Source organism: Protopterus annectens, chromosome 17.part0, assembly GCF_019279795.1.
Source record: "Protopterus annectens isolate FY-2018-M chromosome 17.part0, PAN1.0, whole genome shotgun sequence".
NCBI lineage: Eukaryota > Metazoa > Chordata > Ceratodontiformes > Protopteridae > Protopterus > Protopterus annectens.
Genome location: NC_056751.1, coordinates 240488170 through 240509725, shown reverse-complemented (window position 1 = coordinate 240509725; position 21556 = coordinate 240488170). Strand labels below are relative to the sequence as shown.

The following is a 21556-nucleotide window of genomic DNA, read 5'->3' as shown; positions in this document are numbered from 1 at the left end:
TGAGGTACTCACTTACAGGGCCCAAGGAGCAAGGGAATCCAGTAGGGTGTTGCAGACTGAGGCAATGTGAGCCTTCATATGTGCCCCATCTGGTCAAGGTCCTTATCTGTGGGAAATGGTGTGCATTATGCTGCTGCCCAATCCTATTTAGTTGGCTCCCTTTGAGGCTTTTTGAGAAGTCAAACAGGCAGCATTTTCCCCATGTTCCCTTTCTAGATGGGATGAAGTGGCACATAGTTTTCTTCGCCCCCCCCCCCCCCCCAAATGCTGCTGACTCTACTGGATTCTGTTTCCAAGCGCATGCTGCTGGCTGCACAGATGGATACCCTGACTCCATGTCATTGGACCAGCCAAGGCTGCTTCTATTTAACGCCATCTCTGAGACCTATTGCCACACTGGGTTCTATATTTCATCCCAGAATTACTTAATCAGGCTGTCCTTTGATCCTGCAATAAAAGTTGATGTATCAAATATCTGTCCTGCAAGACGATATTTATGGTGGCAGTTACTTCAGTCTGTAGAGTTTGTACTAGGCTCCTTCAGTTAAACTAGCATTCTGTCAAGTTTTCACCAAGATGGTTTTCAGGACAAAAACAGTTTATGCCCAAGTGGGTGCAGTGATGAACCTAAAATGGTCCATACACCTATCGGCCTTCTTTCTGAGCTACCAAAATAAAGATGAGTGTACCATCTGTACTCTATGCATGTCCCTAGGAACTTAAAATTTTGTAGCAATAGGATGCAGTAATTTAGAGAAAGGGGACACGAGTTCAGAAAGTGGGAAAACATTTAATCTCATATCCCACAAAGAGAAGTCCTACAGGTGCCCAAAATCCACTAGCTATTGGATTGTATTAAATTCTGCTGCCTGAAAAGGGACTTGCACCCAAGTGAAGACTGCCATAGTTCATTCTATCCACAATAGCAATGGCCATGTCTGTATACCCAAGGAATGCTTGTTAGATATGTGTGCAGTGCTATGGGCACAGTCTCATTGCTTCTACCAAAGAAAACACACTGCACACAGTTTCAAGATTAAGGCCTTTTTTTAGGACTGCTGTGGTCAGAAGGTTGTTTTCTTAGTTGGACCCACCTAGATATGTAACTAGGGATTTTGTTCTGCTTGTTTGTGAATATGGGCCACTTCTCACAAGATATGGAACTGATGAATTCAACATAATGCTCGATCTCTTGGGATGTCTGTTAATGTTCGGTAGCATTCCTCTCCTAGACTCCTCTGTGCTTGGGCTTTGAGATGAGAAGTCAGTTGTCTAGCTGCGAACCTCATGAGTACACTGATGTTTCATACTGGTGCTTACTTCTGCTCTGTTTCTGTCTTGGGGGTTACCTTTATTCTCTAACCTAAGTGCATACTAATTTTTTTCTGCCAAGGAGAACTGAAGAATTGGGAGCTTCTCAGCTTGGTGGGAGCTAGGGGCAAAGCAAATAAACAGAAAATTCTAGGTACCAAATTTTATTAGTGCCTGTGATGTGCAGTCATGGCTGCTACCAAAGATGGACACACCTCTTACGGATGTAGTGCTACGGTATCGCTTGTCTCTGTATTCTACCAGGTCATACATGAAAATATGTTTCATGTTTAAAGTAGTTATGTGATAAATGGATAAGATAATTACAAGCTAGAATTCTATTGGTTTTCCTGCATGTAGTATTTCATTAATGCAAATGCAAACTGCTAATTTGAGATTCATTATAACTGTTTCACACTTCCTTTTTAGTGTGCCCAAGCAGTTCTTAAATAACAAGGCTGCAAGACAGATATTGCCCTGTGTCATTTCATTATTTCCTGTTTGCCTGTTTATCGACTTTTAATAACACAAGATGCCCAAGCTAACAGTTTTATCAATATGAAGTCTGCACACCTTTTTTAGGCTTTGTAACCATGTTCCATTTGTGCTTCAAGGAGTATGTTCATCAAATGTGTTAATGCCATGCTGCCGAAGTGGTTATTTTTGCATTATCTCTAATTTGCAGATGTTATGTGATCCTATCTCGCCTACATTCTGTACTGATGGGTTTGGAGCCAATCCTCAGCTCCGACTCGGCATGCTATACTATAGAGCGAAGTCTCTAATTGGCTGAGCTATTCTACATCCCAGGATGCACCACCACTACTTTCCCAGATCTCGTTTGCTGCTTGATAGCAATAGACGTGGTCTCGACTTGGCTGGGCTAAGTACTCTTTACTGACAAGTTTTCTGTCAGAATTTCTCTAATTTTTCACCCAAAAGCTGTTTTAACAGCTACTTATCACTTGTTGAGTGTTTTTTTGTGAGGAAAGTTGTGTGAATTTTCGTAGCGTTAGGTTCCCGCTTTTACTGGTAGGGGTTTCCTCACGCTCTAGTTCAGGCTTTTGTGTTAAAATTGTTAAATTTTTTGTGTGGTACTTGTTCCTCTAACATCTAGGTCCCGTTTTAGTTAGAGGGGCCTTGCCCTCGCGCTCTGTTAGAGCGTTGTTATAGTTTTACCTGTGTGTCTGTTTCTGAGCTTATAGGTCGAATCCTGTTTAAGTTAGAGGGATTTGGCTCTCTGAGTGCTTAGTTTTTGTCCCTAGTTGGTTTTTGGTGTCTTTCTAGTGATGTCGAAAGAACATAGACCTTCGGGTTTTAAAAAATGTACCAAGTGTGGGTACAAGATGTCTATAACGGATGATCACTCGCTATGTGTTTATTGCTTAGGGCCTAAGCACCTTCAAGAGTCGTGCAGTGTATGCCACGCTTTTTCTTCCCGTGTCCTCCAAGAGAGGAAAAACAAATTGATATTGAAAGGGATGATCACCCCTTCCTTTGAGGAGGCTTTATCTTCTTCCCCCTCTCCTTCCAGGAAGAAGTCTTCGGCTCCGACCAGTCCGTCGGAGCCGACAGCAAAGAAATCAAGGCAGGCTTCTCTGTTGGCTCCACGGACTTCGGAGCCGAGGTCGGAACGGTCTGCCTCGGTGCCTCCAGCCTCGACTCCTTTGTCCTCGGAGCCGAGCACTCGAGCATCGAGAGGTGGGTCACTTTCTTCGGCTCCAATGGTTTCGGAGCCAAGAAAGGTCGCACACTCAGACTCTTCTACCTCGGCGCCGAAGTCCCCGTCGGCTCCGAGGGAAATTGCTGTGCTGGTGGAATCTCCTTTGGTGCCGATACTACTTGAGACTATTTGGAGCTGGTCCCCCAGTCTTTCGGAACTGGCGGAGAAGTCAACTCGAGCCCGATCGGTCTCTTCTCGGTCCTTGAGGATGTCCGATTCGGATATTGACAGGGTGCTTCAAAGGCTGTTTCAGTCTCCAGTCTTCCAAAAGTTAGTCTCGGCTCCAGCCCAGTTGGCTCCAGAGCCGATTGTCCACCCTGTTGTCTTGGTTCCTCCTCCAACAGCCTCGGCACCGTTGGAGTCGGTGCTGGTGGAGCCGGTGGAGGTTTTCGGGTCTGCTCCGACCCTTACTCCAACCCCGACCTTCGGGTCGGAGTTCGGTACACGGACCTCCTCGGTCGGCCCCGGGGGTGACGCTTTGGGTCCGATGCTTTCGGTTCCGAGCCTCTCTCTCGGTGCGTCGGCTGCGGGAGTGCCTTCTACTGTTGTGGCCTCGGGGGTCGGACCTTCCCAGGACTCGGGGGGGGGGGGGTCCGGCCTTCAGGGCCATGAGGAGTGCTTTAGCCAAATCTTCCTTGGCTACCTCCACCATCTCTCCAACACCTTCCCTTGGCATGGAGACTTGTTCCTTTGTTGTCCCCCTGTCTCAAGACAGCGGAACCCTGGGGCCTGAGGTCACCCCCATTGGGGATTCCTCCCTTCCTGGGGGTCCTTCCGAGGCTTCTTCGGAGGAACCTCCCAGGAAGAGACAGTGTAAGAGGAAGCACGTCGACTCTCCTGATGAGTCTCTCACCTCGGACACCGACCTCGATGATGCGGAGGGGTCCCCCAAGTCGTCCTCGGATGATGTCTCCTTTGTGGACATCTTAGAAATCCTCAAGCAACGAGGCGACTGGCAGTCCAAACCCCCTTCCGCTGAGGAGTCTGTCTTCCTCAAGGCCTTCGGGGCTCAGCCTTCCACCTCTTGGGTGTCTCCGCCCTTCGATGAGCTCCTGGATTTGATCTCTCGAAGGGCGTGGGAGCACCCGGATTCTGTGGAACTGGTACCAGCTCGCCCAAATAAATTTCTGTCAGCCCCCCCTGAAAAGGAATTCTTATCTAAAGGTGTGGCTGTAGATGCCCTGGTGGTGGCATCTGCTACCCAGCAAGATGTGGCAGAGGCTTCGACGTCCGTCCATCCTCCTAATAGAGTCCAGGAGTATGGATCGGTACGGGAAGCGCACCCTTACTTCAGCAGCCTTTACTTTAAGGTCTCTGAATTACCTAATGCACTTCACCAGACTTCAGAGGGATCTGGTCAAGGAGCTTTCAGATACCCGCTCTGGTAACCTACCTGAGCAGTTGGCCCAGACGGTTAGCTCTCAGTTGGCTACCCTGTCATCAATATCGAACTCGTCCATGAGGCTCATTTCATATGAGGCCGAAGGGGCGAGTAGAGCGGCGGGTACAGGTGTTGCTCTACGGAGACAAGCCTGGCTCCGCCTGTGTCATTTTGCGAAGACCTTCAAGTCTTCCTTTGCCGATGCTCCCTTTGATGGGTCCTCCTTGTTTGGACCCAAGGTAAAGGACACCTTGACCCGCTGTGAACAAGAGGGTAAGACTTTGACTGCCGTAGGGGCACAGTTTTCCACTCCCTTCCGGCCTTATCCCAAGGCTAGAAGAGGGGGGAAAATGTGGTTCCGCAAATCTCAGAAGACTTACCCCTCACAGCAGGATTATCCCCCTTCTAGAGGCAGAGGAGGGAGAAATTTTTCAGGAAGACGCCGTCCCAGAGGCGGCAGAGGCCCCCGCAACACTGGAGACCGCGAGTCCTTTCGTGGCTCCTCAACCTTCCAGCATCCCTGAAGGATTGCCCGACTGCGCTGCTCCGGAGCCAGTTGAGGGTTGTTTTTTCGAGGCACCTAAAGGCCTGGGAGAATATCACTCAGGACCGATGGGTGCTCCGGATCATTGCCGGAGGTTACAACATCCCCTTTTCTCAGCCCCCCCCCCCACTATCCCGGAAAATCCCGGACCCACACCCAGTCAACGGGATCTCGCAGCCATCGAAATTTCAAAGCTGCTTCAAAAAGGAGTCATCCAACCGGTCCCCGAAGACCAGACCGGATTAGGGACTTACTCAAGATTCTTTTTGGTGCCAAAAAAGACCAGGGACATGAGGCCCATCTTGGATCTCAGCAAGCTCAACCGTTCTGTCAAGAAGTCCAAGTTCCGGATGGTCACCTTACAATCCATTCTCCCGCTGCTGGAGAAAGGTGTTTGGATGTGCTCCATAGATCTCAAGGACACCTATTATCACATCCTGATAGATCAGGCGTCCAGGAGACACTTGCGCTTCAGCCTGGGAGACTGTCATTTCCAGTTCCATGCACTGCCTTTTGGTCTCACCACAGCCCCCAGGGTGTTCACCAAATGTTTGGTGGTGGTGACTGCTCACCTGAGAAGTCCAGGATTCCAGGTGTTTCCATACCTAGACGACTGGCTCCTAACTGCCACCTCCAGGCGTCTACTCTTACAAAACCTAGCAGCCACTATTTCTCTAGGCAACTCCCTAGGAATCACCTTCAATTGGGCAAAGTCTGTGTTGCTGCCATCTCAGTGCATACGGTTTATCGGAGTAGAGATAGACTCAAAGCAAATGCGGGTCTATCTTCCTACAGAGAGGATAGAAACATTACAATCTCAAGTCCGAGCATTGCTCTTCAAACGCCAAGCCCCAGCAAGGATGGTCCTACAACTGTTGGGTTCCATGTCGGCTACCGTTCTCCTAGTTCCCTTAGCAAGATTGCACATGAAGATTCTCCAGTGGCTCCTGTCAGTCCAGTGGTCATATCAGGATCTCCCTCTCAGTCACCTCATTATAATCTCGGAGACGTGCAAACAGGACCTCCGTTGGTGGCTTCTGTCCTCCAACCTGGATCAGGGGCGACCCTTCGTTCCTCCACCTCCAGTGGCCACTTTGACTACGGACGCCTCCCAGACGGGGTGGGGGGGACATTCCCTGGGCAGGTCAGTCCAAGGCAAGTGGCACCCCGACGAGAGTTCCCTACACATCAACATACTGGAAATGAGGGCGGTGCTTCTATCACTACAAGCACTACACAGTTACCTCCCCCAGGGCATGATTGCCGTTCAGTCCGACAACATGTCAGTAGTCTGGTACCTGAACAAGCAGGGAGGGACCAGGTCCTACCCCCCTTTGCAGAGAGGCCATGAAAGTATGGGATTGGGCTATTGCAACCAACCGCTTCTTGGTAGCAACACACATTCCGGGAGATCCAATGTGATAGCCGACAGACTGAGCAGAACTATTCTCTCCCCGCACGAGTGGTCTCTGAACGACAGAGTGGCAACTCAGATCTTCAGAAGATGGGGAACTCCTTGTTGCGACCTCTTTGCAACTCCCCTCAACACGAAATGTCTACAGTTCTTCTCTCTCACCCCAGTTCTGGGGGGGTTTCCCAAGGACGCCCTAGTCCAAGCTTGGCCCACCGGCCTACTGTACGCCTTTCCACTGGTTCCCCTTCTTCCCAGGGTGATCCAGAAGGCGATTCACTTGCAGTGCAAGATGATTTTAGTTGCCCCATACTGGCCTCGTCAAGTCTGGCTGCCCTTTCTTTGGAAATACGCACTGGACGGTCCATGGTTCCTGGATCAGGTTCCAGATCTCTTGATCCACCAGTCGGGACAGCTTCATCAGTCCCTTCACTCATTGAGGTTAACAGCTTGGCTCCTCCACTTCCGACTATAGTCAGGAACCAGGTTTTGGACTCGGAAGTCATACATATCTTGTCCTTGGCCCACAAGAATTTGACTAAGAAGATGTATAACAGCAAATGGAAGAGATTCGCCATTTGAGCCCAACTCCGGGGATTAGATCCCATTACTGCCCCGGTGTCTGAAGTTTTGAAATTTTTAGCTTCCTTATTCAATCAAGGTTCTTCGGTCTCTACCATTAAGGTGCAATTAGCAGCTATTTCTAATTTTCATGAAAGTATAGACCCACAATAAGTTGTGTAAAGTTTTCATGAAAGGTGCTGGGCTGCTACGACCTCTGATTTCTCATCCCGCTCCACCGTGGGATCTTAATTTCGTATTAGGTGCTTTGACCTCTTCCCCCTTCGAACAGGCAGCAACTTGTGACTTGAAATTTCTTTCTTGGAAGACTGCCTTTTTGGTGGCAATTACATCAGCCAGAAGAGTTTCGGAACTTCAAGCCCTATGTGTCAAACCACCGTACCTGTTTTTTCACAAGGATAGAGTATCCCTCAGGCCTAATCCATCCTTTGTTCCCAAAGTTTGTTCTAGTTTTTGTCTTCAACAGTCATTGGAACTCCCAGTTTTCTTCCCCAACTACTCAGACAGAGCGGAATATATCTTCCATTCATTGGATGTTCACAGGCAATTGCGTTTCTACTTAGATAGGACGCACCAAACACGGAAAACAGATCAGTTGTTTGTGTCCTTTTTGGACAATAAATTGGGCAAAGCCATCACGAAGGTCACTATTGCCAAGTGGATCAGAGACTGTATCAGTCATACTTATTTTCTTTCTAATAGAGAGCTTACAACCTCTGTGAAAGCTCATTCTACAAGGGCTATGGCTACTTCGACAGCCTTTCATTCCAAGCTTGCCATTAGTGACATTTGTGCTGCGGCTACCTGGTCTTCTCCTCACACCTTTATTTCTCATTACAAATTGAATGTGGCATCTCGGGGGCGAGCTTCCTTCGGTTCCACAGTTCTCAGGAGTGTTTTCCAGTGAGCCACCCAGGAATCAGGTGCTAGGGACGCTGTCCCATCAGTACAGAATGTAGGCGAGATAGGATCACATAACATCTTTTAGTTATGTACTTACCATAACTTTAGATGTTTGGGATCCATCTCGCCTACATTCCTAATAACCCACCCTCCTTCCCCCTGCCTTGGAGATCAGAAGAGACCGGACGGTTCAGTTTAGCCGTTTCATCTTGAAACACCTGGCAATGTTATTTCAACTGTCTATGACTGTGTGCATGTGTGCGGACAAACAAGATCTGGGGAAGTAGTGGTGGTGCATCCTGGGATGTAGAATAGCTCAGCCAATTAGAGACTTCGCTCTATAGTATAGCGTGCCGAGTTGGAGCTGAGGATCGGCTCCGAACCCATCAGTACGGAATGTAGGCGAGATGGATCCCAAACATCTAAAATTATGGTAAGTACATAACTAAAAGTTCTGTTCCCGTCTTCCTTTTCTTTTGCCTTGTCTGGATTTTGATATTTTTATGTAGTAATGTGAAGCACTCAGTTTGTTTTCAGAAGTGATGCAAGGTTATTTTATGAGTAACTTGTAGCAAGTTTATGAGTAACTTGTAGCAAGTTTGAGAGTTTTCATCTAGTGCTGATTTCAGTGTTAGAGTTCAAGTAGTTTTAGTATTTGATGATCTGATTGTATTAAGTAACCAAACTGCCAATATTGTACAGACATTCCTCTACTTCCATCAATTACTTCATTGAGTCTTGATGACAACAGCGATGAAGACCGAGGAGGGCCTTTTGTTGTGCACTGGTTGAATAATAAAGAGCTGCATTTCACTCTTTCAATGGAAGTGTTTCTACAACAGTTGCGAAAAACTGTAGATCAGCAGTCCCCAGAAGCTAACATAGAAGTACAACCACCAGAGTATAAATCAGATGAAGGTAGGTGGACTTTTTCTGTAAGACATTTTAGTTTTGGGGAAGATCATAGCCCCTTAATTCCTTATACACATTGGTTTTAGCCACAAGAAATCATGTGTTAAAACTAGTCCACTGTTTTACATTTGTAAACTGTTGACAAGGTGTTTGAAAAAGTTGGCATGAAACTGGAACCTTCATCTTTAATTTGACAATGTCGTTTGGAATGTTGTGATGATGATCTTCATGTTTCACTGTTGCAGTCATTACATTTGGGTAATCTGCTGGCAGGTTGCCCTCAGTCGGCCTGAATTCCGAAGTCTTGGGTCCTGCATCTGTTTCTGCCTCCTCTTCCATGACGTCAGGTTGTCAGGGGTATAAAACAAGCAGCCAATGCCATTTTCTTTAGTTTTTCTTACCCCAGATGTCAGGTGCCCCCAAAAAGGTAGCAAAAATATATAAATATGTATACATGCATGCATCAATATAAACTTTACCTTCAACTACAAGCAAATACACCATATAGGTTGTAGAAGATAGAAAAGGAAAGATAAACTCCAGAATGACTGGGGGATTGTGGGTGGGTAACCTGGACTGCAACAGTGTATACACTCTAACATCTACATTTATGTAAGTGTACACAACTGTACTACGTTCTTCATGTTTCACTGTTGCAGTCATTACATTTGGGTAGAATCCCAAAGCTATGGTTGGGTGGCTGGAGCTAAATAGCATTAATTGCGGCTATAAGGCCCTGGTAATCCTGCAGAACTGGTGTGTGTATGTGTGCCTTTCCTGTAGTGCATTGGATTACTTTCTCTGCCTTGGGCTCATTGAATGCCAGAGTATGCTGTAGCACCCCTATGAACCTGAATTTGACAAAGTGGGCATCTAAGAATGAATTAATGTAGTGTGTAGGTAACAGTGAATTTTGCATGGCTTTTCCTATAAAGAGTACTGGGAATGTAATTAAATACATTTCCTAGTAGCTGCAGCTTGATGCAGTGGTGGAAAAGCCAACATTCGCACAAGACGAAAAGTCTGATTGTTATTCATTTTGGTAGAAATCCATGATTACTCCAATTTTTTTTCACCATCCATAATTTTGAATAGTAAATTGTTAATGGAAGCTCCCTCTAACCTTTTTACTTCTATTTTCCAGATGTCAGTGCCTAGGACATAGCTATGAAATGTACTTATGTTATCTTTGAAGCCAGGAACACTGTTAATGCATACCTCTTGAACAAAACATATGCATTTTAATGTTTTTTTTACTTCCAGAACATTTAAAAAGACAAACTTCACTTATTGTAGTAGATAAATCTGAAGCAAAGTGTGTGTTGGTCTAAACAAAAATTGGTGTTCTGAACTTGTCAATCAGTGTGATATGGCCAGTTCTGACTTTGCTTTGACCCTGCCGGGACAAGACGATATCAGAGATGGATAAACAGTGACCGTGTACTATAAATTTTATTTGTTTAATATTTGGAAACAAAGTTAAGTGCTCTTGTCTGAAGATTTTTTCTGACATAACCTGGGCTGCAAGGTAGGCATAAAATCAAACCAGAAGTAGATAAAAACCAGGCAGCAACTGAATGTGCCAAAAAACAAAAAGAATATAAGGTGAAGGACCAGATGAGAATGGAAGAAATGTGGAAAAAAACATAAATATAGTTGCAAGTATAAAAAGCTTATGGAAGAGCCTCGTGTTGATCAAGAACTAATGCAAGAATGGTTAAGGAGAGGCAAATTCAAACCAAGAAATGAAAGGATGTTCTTCATCTCACATTGCTGCAGTCCTTACACTTGGGTAGTCCGCTGTCCTCGGTCGGCCCGAATATCAAAGTATAAGGCTGACGTCGGTCAGGGCGCATTTGACTGACGTCAGGACGTCAGGGTACAAATGCGCATGACCGACGTCATATCCACAGTCTTTTTTGCCGCATGGTCCGATGCAGAAGCAGCATTGCAAGTGCCGGTTGGCGTTCTGAGATTTTTCGATTTAGAAGTTTCAGACCGAGTTCAAAGTTGGCTAAGTACCCCGTTGGGGAATATTTTAGTTTTTCTTGCCTCAGTCATTTACCGGATGTCAGAAAAAGTCAATAATTGTATTTCTTGTGGGAAACAGATACCGCATAGAGATTACCATACTTTGTGTATTCCTTGCTTAGGGCCTGAGCACGACGTTGTTGGCTGTCGCTCTTGTGCTAGATTTAATAAACGCACTATAAAGAGAAGGTTGGATTGTGCAAGGTTAGTCTTTGGGAAGCGGTGCAACTATAAAATGCCGTCGGATGCTCCGACGCCCGCTTCTTCAAAGAAGCGCAAGGACAAGGCAGTTAAGCCTAGGCTAGAAGAGCCGTCTGTACTGGATGCCGGTTCTTTAGAGGTGTCGGTGGAGCCGGTGGCTCCACCGGAGGTTTCTTTATCTTCCCAGGGTGAGACCTTATTATTGCAAGATGTGGCCTCTCAGGAGACAAGTCAGGCTGAGGGGGCTTCTCAGGTTACTATACTCCCCTCCCTTCCTAAGGTGGCTAGGCCCTCTCCTTCTGTTTAAAAGGCTTCTCCCAGGGGCAGGCCAGGTTTAGCTTCAGTTGGTGTTACCCCTAGCTCTTCAGGTACTGTGCCCAAGAAGCATATGCTTAAAATGGCAGAAGGTTTGATTACTTTGATTAGGGGTTCTATGCCCCCTCCTGATAAGAGACCTAGGGTGGAGCCTGAGCTTGGGGGGTTTGGAGCAGGCTTCAGATGTTTCAGAGTCTTCGGCTGAAGACTTACAGGAGTACTCTCGTTATTCTGATTCTGATGTGGATGATTCTACTCCTTCTGCTACTCCTCCTGAGGTTTTTCTTTTTCAGAAACTCCTCATTCCATGAGGGAGCATTTTCAGTGGGAAGGTCAGGACTTCTCTGATTCCAGGAAAAGGCTTAGGGAATTTCTGTTTTTACCCCAGCATAGGCCTTTGGCTATACCTCCTGTTTTGGATGTGGTGGAAGATGTTTTTACAGAGGCTTCTCTTAATCCTGATTCTTTGCCTCCTGCGCCTGTTAAGCCGGATAGGTATTACAGGGTGCCTGAAGCTCATAAGTATCTTTTTAAGAGTCCTAGGGCAGACCCAGAAACTGTTAGCCAGGGGCCTAAAGGTGTTAAGGCTTCTGTTGTTAAAAATCCGGTTCCTGCAGACAAGGAGGCTAGGGCCTTGGATAGATGGGGAAAGAAAGTCTATACTTCTTCTACTCTTGCTATGAGGGCTCTAAATTGCCAGTTTCACATGTTGAAATACCAAAACTATCTCCTTTCAGTATTGAAGTCTAAGGTTGATGCTCTGGCAGTAGGTATTGATTGTAAAGAGTTGCAAGATTTAGTGCATGTTTCTGAACAGGTGGGTAAGCATTCTTTGCAATGTGGTTTTGATGCTGTACAGGCCTCGTCTAGGGTGGCTGTCACTGGGTCAGTTCTTCGCAGGCACGCCTGGCTGAGGGATCAGAATTTATCTGAACATGTTAAAACAAGGATTTTAGATGCTCCTTTACAATCTGACGTGTTGTTTGGTCCTCCTGTTGAGACAGTTTTAAAGAAAATGGAAGACAAGGCTAAGTCTATGCAGACTGTTAAAGATTTTTTGCAAGTCCAGCCTCCAAAGTTTAGTAGAAATTGGCCTGATTCCCAGTCTAGGGGTAGATCTAGACGTGGTAAGGGCAGAGCTCAGGGCTCTTTCAGGCCTAGATCAGGGAGTTCTCCTGCACAGGCTTCGGGTGAGGGCAGGGGTCAGTCCTTTCGTAAGCAGACCCAATGACCTACCTTTTCAGCTGCCAGAGCCTGCTCGTCTGGCAGCACCTTTGGGAGGAAGGTTGGCACTTTTCAAAGAAAATTGGAGTTTAATTACCCAGGACAGATGGGTATTGGATATCATACACCACGGCTACAGGTTTTATTTCCATACCTTGCCTCCTTTCAAAGGCATGCCAGACGTTCCTCCTCAACAAAGAATAGAGGCTCACAAACAGGTTTCTCTGTTGCTTCAACTAGGGGCCATACAGCCGGTCCCTCTGCCAGAAGTGGGCCTAGGATTTTATTCTCACCTGTTCCTAGTGCCAAAGAAGGGGAACACATGGAGACCAATTTTGGATTTATCTATCCTCAACACTTACCTGGACATTCCCAAGTTCAAGATGTTGACGTTGCAGCAGCTTTTACCTCTGCTGGGCAAAGATCATTGGATGGTAACTTTGGATCTCAAGGAGGCTTACCTTCATGTTCCTATCAGACTCAGTTGCAGAAGATATCTGCGTTTTCGAGCTGGGACTTCTCACTATCAGTTCTCTGCATTGCCCTTTGGCTTATCTACTGCACCCAGAGTGTTCACGAAAGTTCTGGCTCCAGTGATAGCTTTCTTCAGACTAAAAGGAATACAGATCTATCCTTATTTGGATGACTGCCTAATTCTGGCTCAAGGAAGGGAAGAGCTTCTTCATCATTTGGAATATGTGATAGCAGTGCTAAGATGCCTAGGGTATTCTGTGAACGAAATAAAGTCCAGTCTAGTACCCTCTCAAGACATGTGCTTTCTGGGTGTGAGACTGAATACAGCATCCCAGATGGCCTTTTAACCCCGGACAAACAAAAGAGTCTATCCCTTTACTTCCATCAACTTTCTCATCAGTCCGGGCTGACTGCAAGGACAGTCCTTCAAGCCTTAGGGTTCATGGCATCTTGTATTCTGGTGCTTCCCAATGCCAAACTGCATATGAGGAAGCTACAATGGTATCTCAAAATGTATGGACACAGCACTGCCAGGATCTGGACACTGTCATTCAAATAATACCTTGCATTCAGAAGGAATTTTTGTGGTGGGCTCAGGAATGTCACCTAAACAAGGGACTCTCTGTGACCCGCCAGAGGCGAGTCAGATTTTAACGACAGATGCCTCAGACAAAGCTTGGGGAGCTCATCTAAATGGAAAGTGGATACAAGACAAGTGGCCTGTCAGACTACAACATCTACATATCAACATGAAGGAGATGTTAGCAGTCCAGTTTGCATTAATAGCTTTCAAGGAATTCCTTCTTCCAGGACAGGTGTTGATTCTAACAGACAACACAACTGTCATGTGGTACATCAACAAGCAAGGGGAACGATTCTTATCCTCTATGCAGGCAAGCAATGATTTTGTGGGAGACTGCTCTCAGTTTACAGCTCAATCTTCAGGCAAGGTTTCTGCCAGGAGCACAGAACTCCTTAGCAGATGTGTTGAGCAGGCAATTATGGATCCCCACGAGTGGAAATTGGATCCTCATGTATTTCAGAAATTGACAGTGTCATGGGGAACTCCAGACATAGATCTGTTCGCTTCTCCACTAAACCATCAGCTGCCAAAGTTTTGCACAAAAAGGTTTCATCCCACAGCTTGGAGAGTGGATGCTCTTTCCTTCAATTGGAGCAATCTTCATGTGTATGCCTTTCCACCTCTGCCTCTCCTCCCAAAGGTACTTCTGAAGGTCAGACAGGACAAGCCAAGGATGATTTTAATAGCTCCAGATTGGCCTCGACAGCACTGGTACCCATTACTAAGAAGTCTAGTACGGAAGCCTCCATGGCCTTTGCCTTCGATTCCACACCTGTTGTCACAGGAGGACAGCCATTTGCTCAATGTCAAGCTTCATTCTCTGCACCTAACAGCCTGGCATATTCTGTTTTGAATCATAGTGGGCCTTCACTTCCTCAGCAAGTTTTGGATGTTATTTTGGAAGCTAGAAGGCCTAGTACAATGAAAGTGTACGCGGATAAATGGAAGAGATTTTTATTTTGGAGTGCAGCAAAAGATTTTGATGTTTCTGGGCCTAATTTGAGTGTGGCTCTTCAATATCTTACTGAGTTACTGGACAAAGGTTTGTCTTTCTCTTCTATTAAGGTTCATGCTGCAGCAATTTCGGCTCACTATGATTGTGACCCACCATTGTTTTCTCACCCTTTGTTCAAACAATTTCTTAGAGGGGCAAGGAATATAAGACCCCCACGAAAAGCTCCTACTCCTGCTTGGGATCTCAATTTTGTGTTGGAGAAACTCACTCTACAGCCTTTTGAGCCTGCAGCTACTGCTGAGTTGAAATATTTATCATGGAAGACTGCTTTTTTATTGGCCATTACCTCTGCAAGAAGGGTGTCTGAATTGCAGGCCCTTATGGCGGTTGAGCCTTTCTTGATTTTCCATAAGGATAGGGTATCATTACGTACTAATCCTTCCTTTATGCCTAAGGTGTTTTCTAGTGTGGCTTTAAACCAAACTATTCATTTGCCTACTTTTTATGCAAATCCCCAAAATAAAGGGGAAAAGATTTTGCACACTTTAGATGTTCACAGGCAGTTGCGTTATTATCTGGACAGATCTAAAGGGTTCAGGCAGTCTCAGCAGTTGTTTGTTTCTTTTGCTTTAAGTTCTCAGGGCAAGCCTGTGTCAAAACAAACTATTTCTAAGTGGATTGGGTTTTGCATTGCTTTCTGTTATTCCCATCATGGCAAGGAGATTCCGGCTGGGATTAGGCCTCATTCCACTAGGGCTACTGCCACTTCAACAGCTTTTTTGAGGGGAGTGGCAACCAAGGATATTTTGGAGGCAGCTACTTGGAGTTCTGTGCATACTTTCTCTAGGCATTATCACCTGCCACTTTACTCTAAGTCCAGGGCTGGTTTTGCCACTGCTGTTTTGCAGGGCATTTTGGCTCCTGCTTCCTTGTAGTTAGCCATCCTCCCTTACCTCTGCTTTGGGATTCTACCCAAGTGTAAGGACTGCAGCAATGTGAGATGAAGAACATAGTACAGTTTTGTACCTACCATAAATGTAGATGTTCGAAGATCCACATTGCTGCAGTCCAATTTACCCTCCCTCCTTCCCCTCTGTAGTTAGAGGTGGTTGTGTGGGTTGGGTTGTACATATTGTGTTTATTGTATATATTGTACATATAGTTAGTGCAGGGGTGGTTGGTTGGTTGTTTGCTGTCTTTTGGTTTTGACCTTTATTTTTAGGGTCTTCTGACATCTGGGGCAAGAAAAGACTGTGGATATGACGTCGGTCATGCGCATTTGTACCCTGACGTCCTGACGTCAGTCAAATGCGCCCTGACCGACGTCAGCCTTATACTTTGATATTCGGGCCGACCGAGGACAGCGGACTACCCAAGTGTAAGGACTGCAGCAATGTGGATCTTCGAACATCTACATTTATGGTAGGTACAAAACTGTACTTTAATATTGGCAGCCAACGATGGGCTGTGTACATGATGGTTTACAAAGTCCATTGAACATGTGGGAGAAATAGACAAATATAGGATGTTCTTCGTCTTCCCTTGCTGCAGTCCTGACAATTGGGTATAGTCCGCGTCCCAGTCGGCCCGAATACCAGAGTATAAGGCTGACGTCGGTCATGGCGCCTTAGACTGACGTCAGTACGTCAGGGTACTAATGCGCATGACCGACGTCATTTCCCCAGTCTTTTTTGCCGCATGGTCCGATGCAGAAGCAATTTTGCGAGTGCAGGTTGGCGTTCTGAGATTTTCCGAAACCGGAGTTTCAGACCGAGTACAGAGTTGGCTAAGTAACCTCGTTGGGTAACATTATGGATTCATTTTACTTGCCACAGTATATTACCGGATGTCAGAAAAGTGAATAACTGTATTTCTTGTGGGAAGCAGATACCGCATAGGGATTATCATACTTTGTGTATACCTTGTTTAGGGCCTGAGCACGACGTTGTTGGTTGCCGCTCTTGTGCTAGATTTAATAAGCACTATTAAGAGGAGGCTTGATTGTGCTAGGTTAGTGTTTGGGAAGCGTTGCAATTATACTATGCCGCCGGGTCCTCCGACGCCTGCTTCATCTAAGACGCGCAAGGGCAAAACAGTGCAGTCTAGGGTGAGGAGCCGCAGTCCCGGACGCCGGTCCTTTAGAAGGCTCAGGGAGCCAGAGGTTTTGCCAGGAGTCTCTATGGAGTCTCAGGCAGATACTTTACTGTTACAGGATGTGCCCTCTCAGGAAGTAGGCCAGGCTGAGGGGGCTTCTCAGGTAACTGTTCTTCCCTCTCTTTCCAAGGTAGTTAGGGCCTCTCCTTCTGTTTCCAGAGCTTCTTTTAGAGGAAGGCCAAGTTCAGCTTCTGTAGGGGCTTCTCCTAGCATTTCGGCTCTGTGCCTAAGAAACATATGCTTAAAATGGCTGAAGATTTGATTACTCTGATTAGAGGTTCTATGCCCCACCTGATAAGAGGCCTAGGGTGGAACAGGAGTTTGATAGTTTTGAACAGTGTTCACAGGCTTCAGAGTCTTCTGTGGAAGACTTGCAAGAGTTTCCTGCTTATTCTGATTCTGATGTGGATGATTCCACTCCTTCAGCTTCTCCTCCTGAGGATTTTTCATTTTCAGAGACTCTTCACTCCATGAGGGAGCACTTTAAATGGGAAGGCCAAGATTACTCTGACTCCAGAAAAAGGCTTAGGGAATTCTTGTTTTGCCTCAGCATAGGCCCTTAGCTATTCCTCCTGTGTTGAATGTGGTGGAGGATGTTTTGCAGAGGCTTCTCTGAACCCTGATTCCTTGCCTCCTGCTCCTGTTAAGCCTGATAGGTATTATAGGGTGCCCGAAGCTCATAAGTATTTGTTTAAGAGTCCCAGGGCGGACCCAGAAACTGTTTCTCAGGGGCCTAAAGGTGTTAAAGCTTCTGTGGTTAAAAATCCTGTACCCTCTGATAAAGAGGCAAGGGCTTTGGATAGGTGGGGTAAGAAAGTATATACTTCTTCCACTCTAGCCATGAGGGCGTTGAATTGTCAATTTCATATGCTGAAATATCAGAATTATCTCCTTTCACAATTGAAATCTAAGGTGGATGCTTTGGCGGAAGGTATTGAGTGTAAAGAATTGCTGGATTTGGTTCATGTGTCTGAACAAGTGGGTAAGCATTCTTTGCAGTGTGGTTTTGATGCTGTTCAGGCCTCCTCGAGGGTGGCTGCTACTAGTTCTGTTCTTCGCAGACATGCATGGTTGAAGGATCAGAATTTAGCTGAGCATGTTAAGACCAGGATTTTGGATGCTCCTTTACAGTCTGATGTGTTGTTTGGACCGCCTGTGGAAGCAGTTTTAAAGAAAATGGAGGACAAAGCTAAGTCTATGCAGACTGTTAAAGATTTTTTGCAGGTGCAGCCTCCGAAATTTAGTAGAAATTGGCCTGCTAAGGGGTGGACATATCCTGCTTATGGTTCCCAGTCTAGGGGTAGGTCTAGACGTGGTAGGGGCAGGGCTCAAGGTTCTTTAGGCCTAGATCAGACAGTTCACCTGCTCAGACTTCTGGTGAGGGCAGGGGTCAGTCCTTTCGTAAGCAGAACCAATGACCTGCCTTTTCAGCTGCCAGTGGACTCTCGTCTGGCAGCTCCTTTGGGAGGAAGATTGTCTCTTTTCAAAGAAAATTGGGATTTAATCACTCAAGACAGATGGGTGCTGGATATCATTCATCACGGGTACAGATTTTATTTCCACACAATGCCCCCTTTCAAAGGCATGCCAGATGTTCCTCCTCCACAAAGAAAAGAGGCTCACAAGCAAGTTTCTCAGTTACTTCAGATAGGGGCTATTCAGCCAGTCCCTGTGTCAGAAAGGGGCTTTGGATTTTATTCTCGCCTGTTCCTAGTACCAAAGAAGGGGAACACGTGGAGACCAATTTTGGATTTATCTATCCTCAACACTTATCTGGACATTCCCAAGTTCAAGATGTTGACGTTACAGCAACTGTTACCTCTGCTGGGCAAGGATCACTGGATGGTAACTTTGGATCTCAAGGAAGCTTACCTTCATGTGCCCATAAGGCTAAGTTGCAGAAAGTATCTGCGTTTCGAACTGGAGATTTTCATTATCAGTTCTCTGCATTGCCCTTTGGCTTATCTACTGCCCAGAGTATTCACAAAGGTTCTGGCTCCAGTGATAGCTTACTTCAGGCTTCAAGGCATTCAAATTTATCCTTACTTGGACGACTGCCTGATTCTGGCTCAAGAAAAGGAACACCTTCTACAGCATCTGGAATATGTCATAGCAGTGCTAAGATGCCTAGGGTATTCTGTGAACGAAATAAAGTCCAGTCTAGTACCCTCTCAAGACATGTGCTTTCTGGGTGTGAGACTGAATACAGCAGCCCAGATGGCCTTTTTAACCCCGGACAAACAAAAGAATCTTTCCAGTTACTTCCATCAACTATCTCATCAGTCCGTGCTGACTGCAAGGACAGTCCTTCAAGCATTAGGGTTCATGGCATCTTGTATTCTGGTGCTTCCCAATGCCAAACTGCATATGAGGAAGCTGCAATGGTATCTCAAAATGTATGGACACAGCACTGCCAAGATTTGGACACTGTCATTCAAATAATACCTTGCCTTCAAAAGGAATTCTTGTGGTGGGCTCAGGAATGTCACCTAAACAAGGGACTCTCTGTGACCCGGCCAGAGGCGAGTCAGATTTTAACGACAGATGCCTCGGACACTGCTTGGGAGCTCATCTAAATGGAAAGTGGATACAAGACAAGTGGCCTGCCAGACTACAGCATCTACATATCAACATGAAGGAGATGTTAGCAGTCCAGTTTGCATTGATGGCGTTCAAGGAGTTACTTCTTCCAGGGCAGGTGTTGATTCTGACAGACAACACAACTGTCATGTGGTACATCAACAAGCAAGGGGAACACATTCTTATCCTCTATGCAGGCAAGCAATGATTTTATGGGAGACTGCGTTAAGCCTGCAACTGACTCTTCAGGCAAGGTTTCTGCCAGGAGCACAGAACTCCCTAGCAGATGTATTAAGCAGACAAATCATGGATCCCCACGAGTGGAAACTGGATCTTCATGTATTTCAGAAATTGACAGTGTCATGGGGAACTCCAGACATAGATCTGTTCGCTTCTCCACTAAACCACCAGCTGCCAAAGTATTGCACAAAGGGGTTTCATCACACAGCTTGGAAAGTGGATGCTCTGTCTTTCAGTTGGAAAAACCTTCATGTCTATGCCTTTCCACCTCTACCTCTTCTTCTAAAGGTATTACTAAAGGTCAGACAGGACAGGCCAAGGATGATTTTGATAGCTCCAGATTGGCCTCGGCAACACTGGTACCCACTTCTAAGGAGTCTTGTAAAGAAGCCTCCATGGCCTTTACCTCTGATTCCTCATCTGTTATCTCAGAAGGACGGTCATCTGCTCAATGTCAAGCTTCAATCTCTTCATCTCACAGCTTGGCATATTCTGTGTTGAAGCATGGTAGGTCTCAGCTTCCTCAACAAGTTTTAAATGTGATTATGGAAGCTAGAAGGCCTAGTACTAGGAGAGTGTACCCAGAAAAATGGAAGAGATTTTTATTTTGGAGTACAGCAAAGAATTTGGAGATTTCAGAGCCTAATTTGAGTGTGGCTCTTCAATATCTTACTGAATTATTGGACAAAGGTTTGTCTTTCTCTTCCATAAAGATTCATGCTGCAGCAATTTCAGCTCACTATGATTGTGACCCACCTTTGTTTTCGCATCCTTTGTTCAAGCAGTTTCTTAGAGGGGCAAAGAATATAAGACCCCCACGTAGAGCTCCTACTCCTGCTTGGGATCTCAATTTTGTGTTGGAAAAACTTACTTTACAACCTTTTGAGCCTGCAGCTACTGCTGAATTGAAATATTTGTCATGGAAGACTGCTTTTCTGTTGGCTATTACTTCTGCAAGAAGGGTGTCTGAGTTGCAGGCCCTTATGGCAGTAGAGCCCTTTTTGATTTTCCATAAGGACAGGGTATCATTACGTACTAATCCTTCCTTTATGCCTAAGGTAGTTTCTAGTGTGGCTTTAAACCAAACTATTCATTTGCCTACGTTTTTTGCAGATCCTCAAAATAAAGGGGAAAAGATTTTGCACACTTTAGATGTACACAGGCAATTGCGTTATTATTTGAGCAGGACTAAAGATTTTAGGCAGTCTCAGCAGTTACTTGTTTCTTTTGCTTTAAGTTCACAGGGCAAGCCTGTGTCAAAACAAACTATTTCTAGGTGGATTGGCTTTTGCATTGCATTTTGTTATTCCCATCATGGCAAAGAGGTTCCAGCTGGGATTAGGCCTCATTCCACTAGGGCTACTGCCACTTCAACAGCATTTCTAAGGGGTGGCAACTAAGGATATTCTGGAGGCAGCTACTTGGAGTTCAGTGCATACTTTCTCTAGGCATTATCACCTGCCTGTATACTCTAAGACTAGAGCTGGTTTTGCCACAGCTGTTTTACAAGGCATGTTGTCAGCTCCTGCTACTTTATAATTTGCCAGCCTCCCTTACCTCTGCTTTGGGATTCTACCCAATTGTCAGGACTGCAGCAAGGGAAGGCGAAGAACATAGTACAGTTTTGTACCTACCATAAATGTAGATGTTCGAGGATTCCCTTGCTGCAGTCCAATTTACCTCCCTCCTTCCCTCTGTGTTTCAGGGTGGTTGTGTAGGTGAGTTTACATGCTTATATTTTGTATATATTACTGTATATATTGTACATGTTTTTGGTGCAGGTTGTTTTGGGACTTGTCTTTTTGGGTCTTCTGACATCTGGGGCAAGAAAAGACTGAGGAAATGACGTCGGTCATGCGCATTAGTACCCTGACGTACTGACGTCAGTCTAAGGCGCCATGACCGACGTCAGCCTTATACTCTGGTATTCGGGCCGACTGGGACGCGGACTATACCCAATTGTCAGGACTGCAGCAAGGGAATCCTCGAACATCTACATTTATGGTAGGTACAAAACTGTACTTTTTGTAAA

At 45.8% G+C, this 21556-nt stretch overlaps 1 protein-coding gene across 1 annotated transcript in view; it reads left to right on the top strand.

The window, feature by feature from the left end:
* The window catches only part of DMXL1 (Dmx like 1), a 2737735-nt gene that overhangs the window by 794689 nt on the left and 1921490 nt on the right, over positions 1 to 21556 (top strand). The window contains exon 9 of the mRNA XM_044059165.1: positions 8558 to 8773. Coding sequence (XP_043915100.1) covers positions 8558 to 8773 — 216 coding nt within the window. The remainder of the gene's footprint in view (positions 1 to 8557; positions 8774 to 21556) is intronic.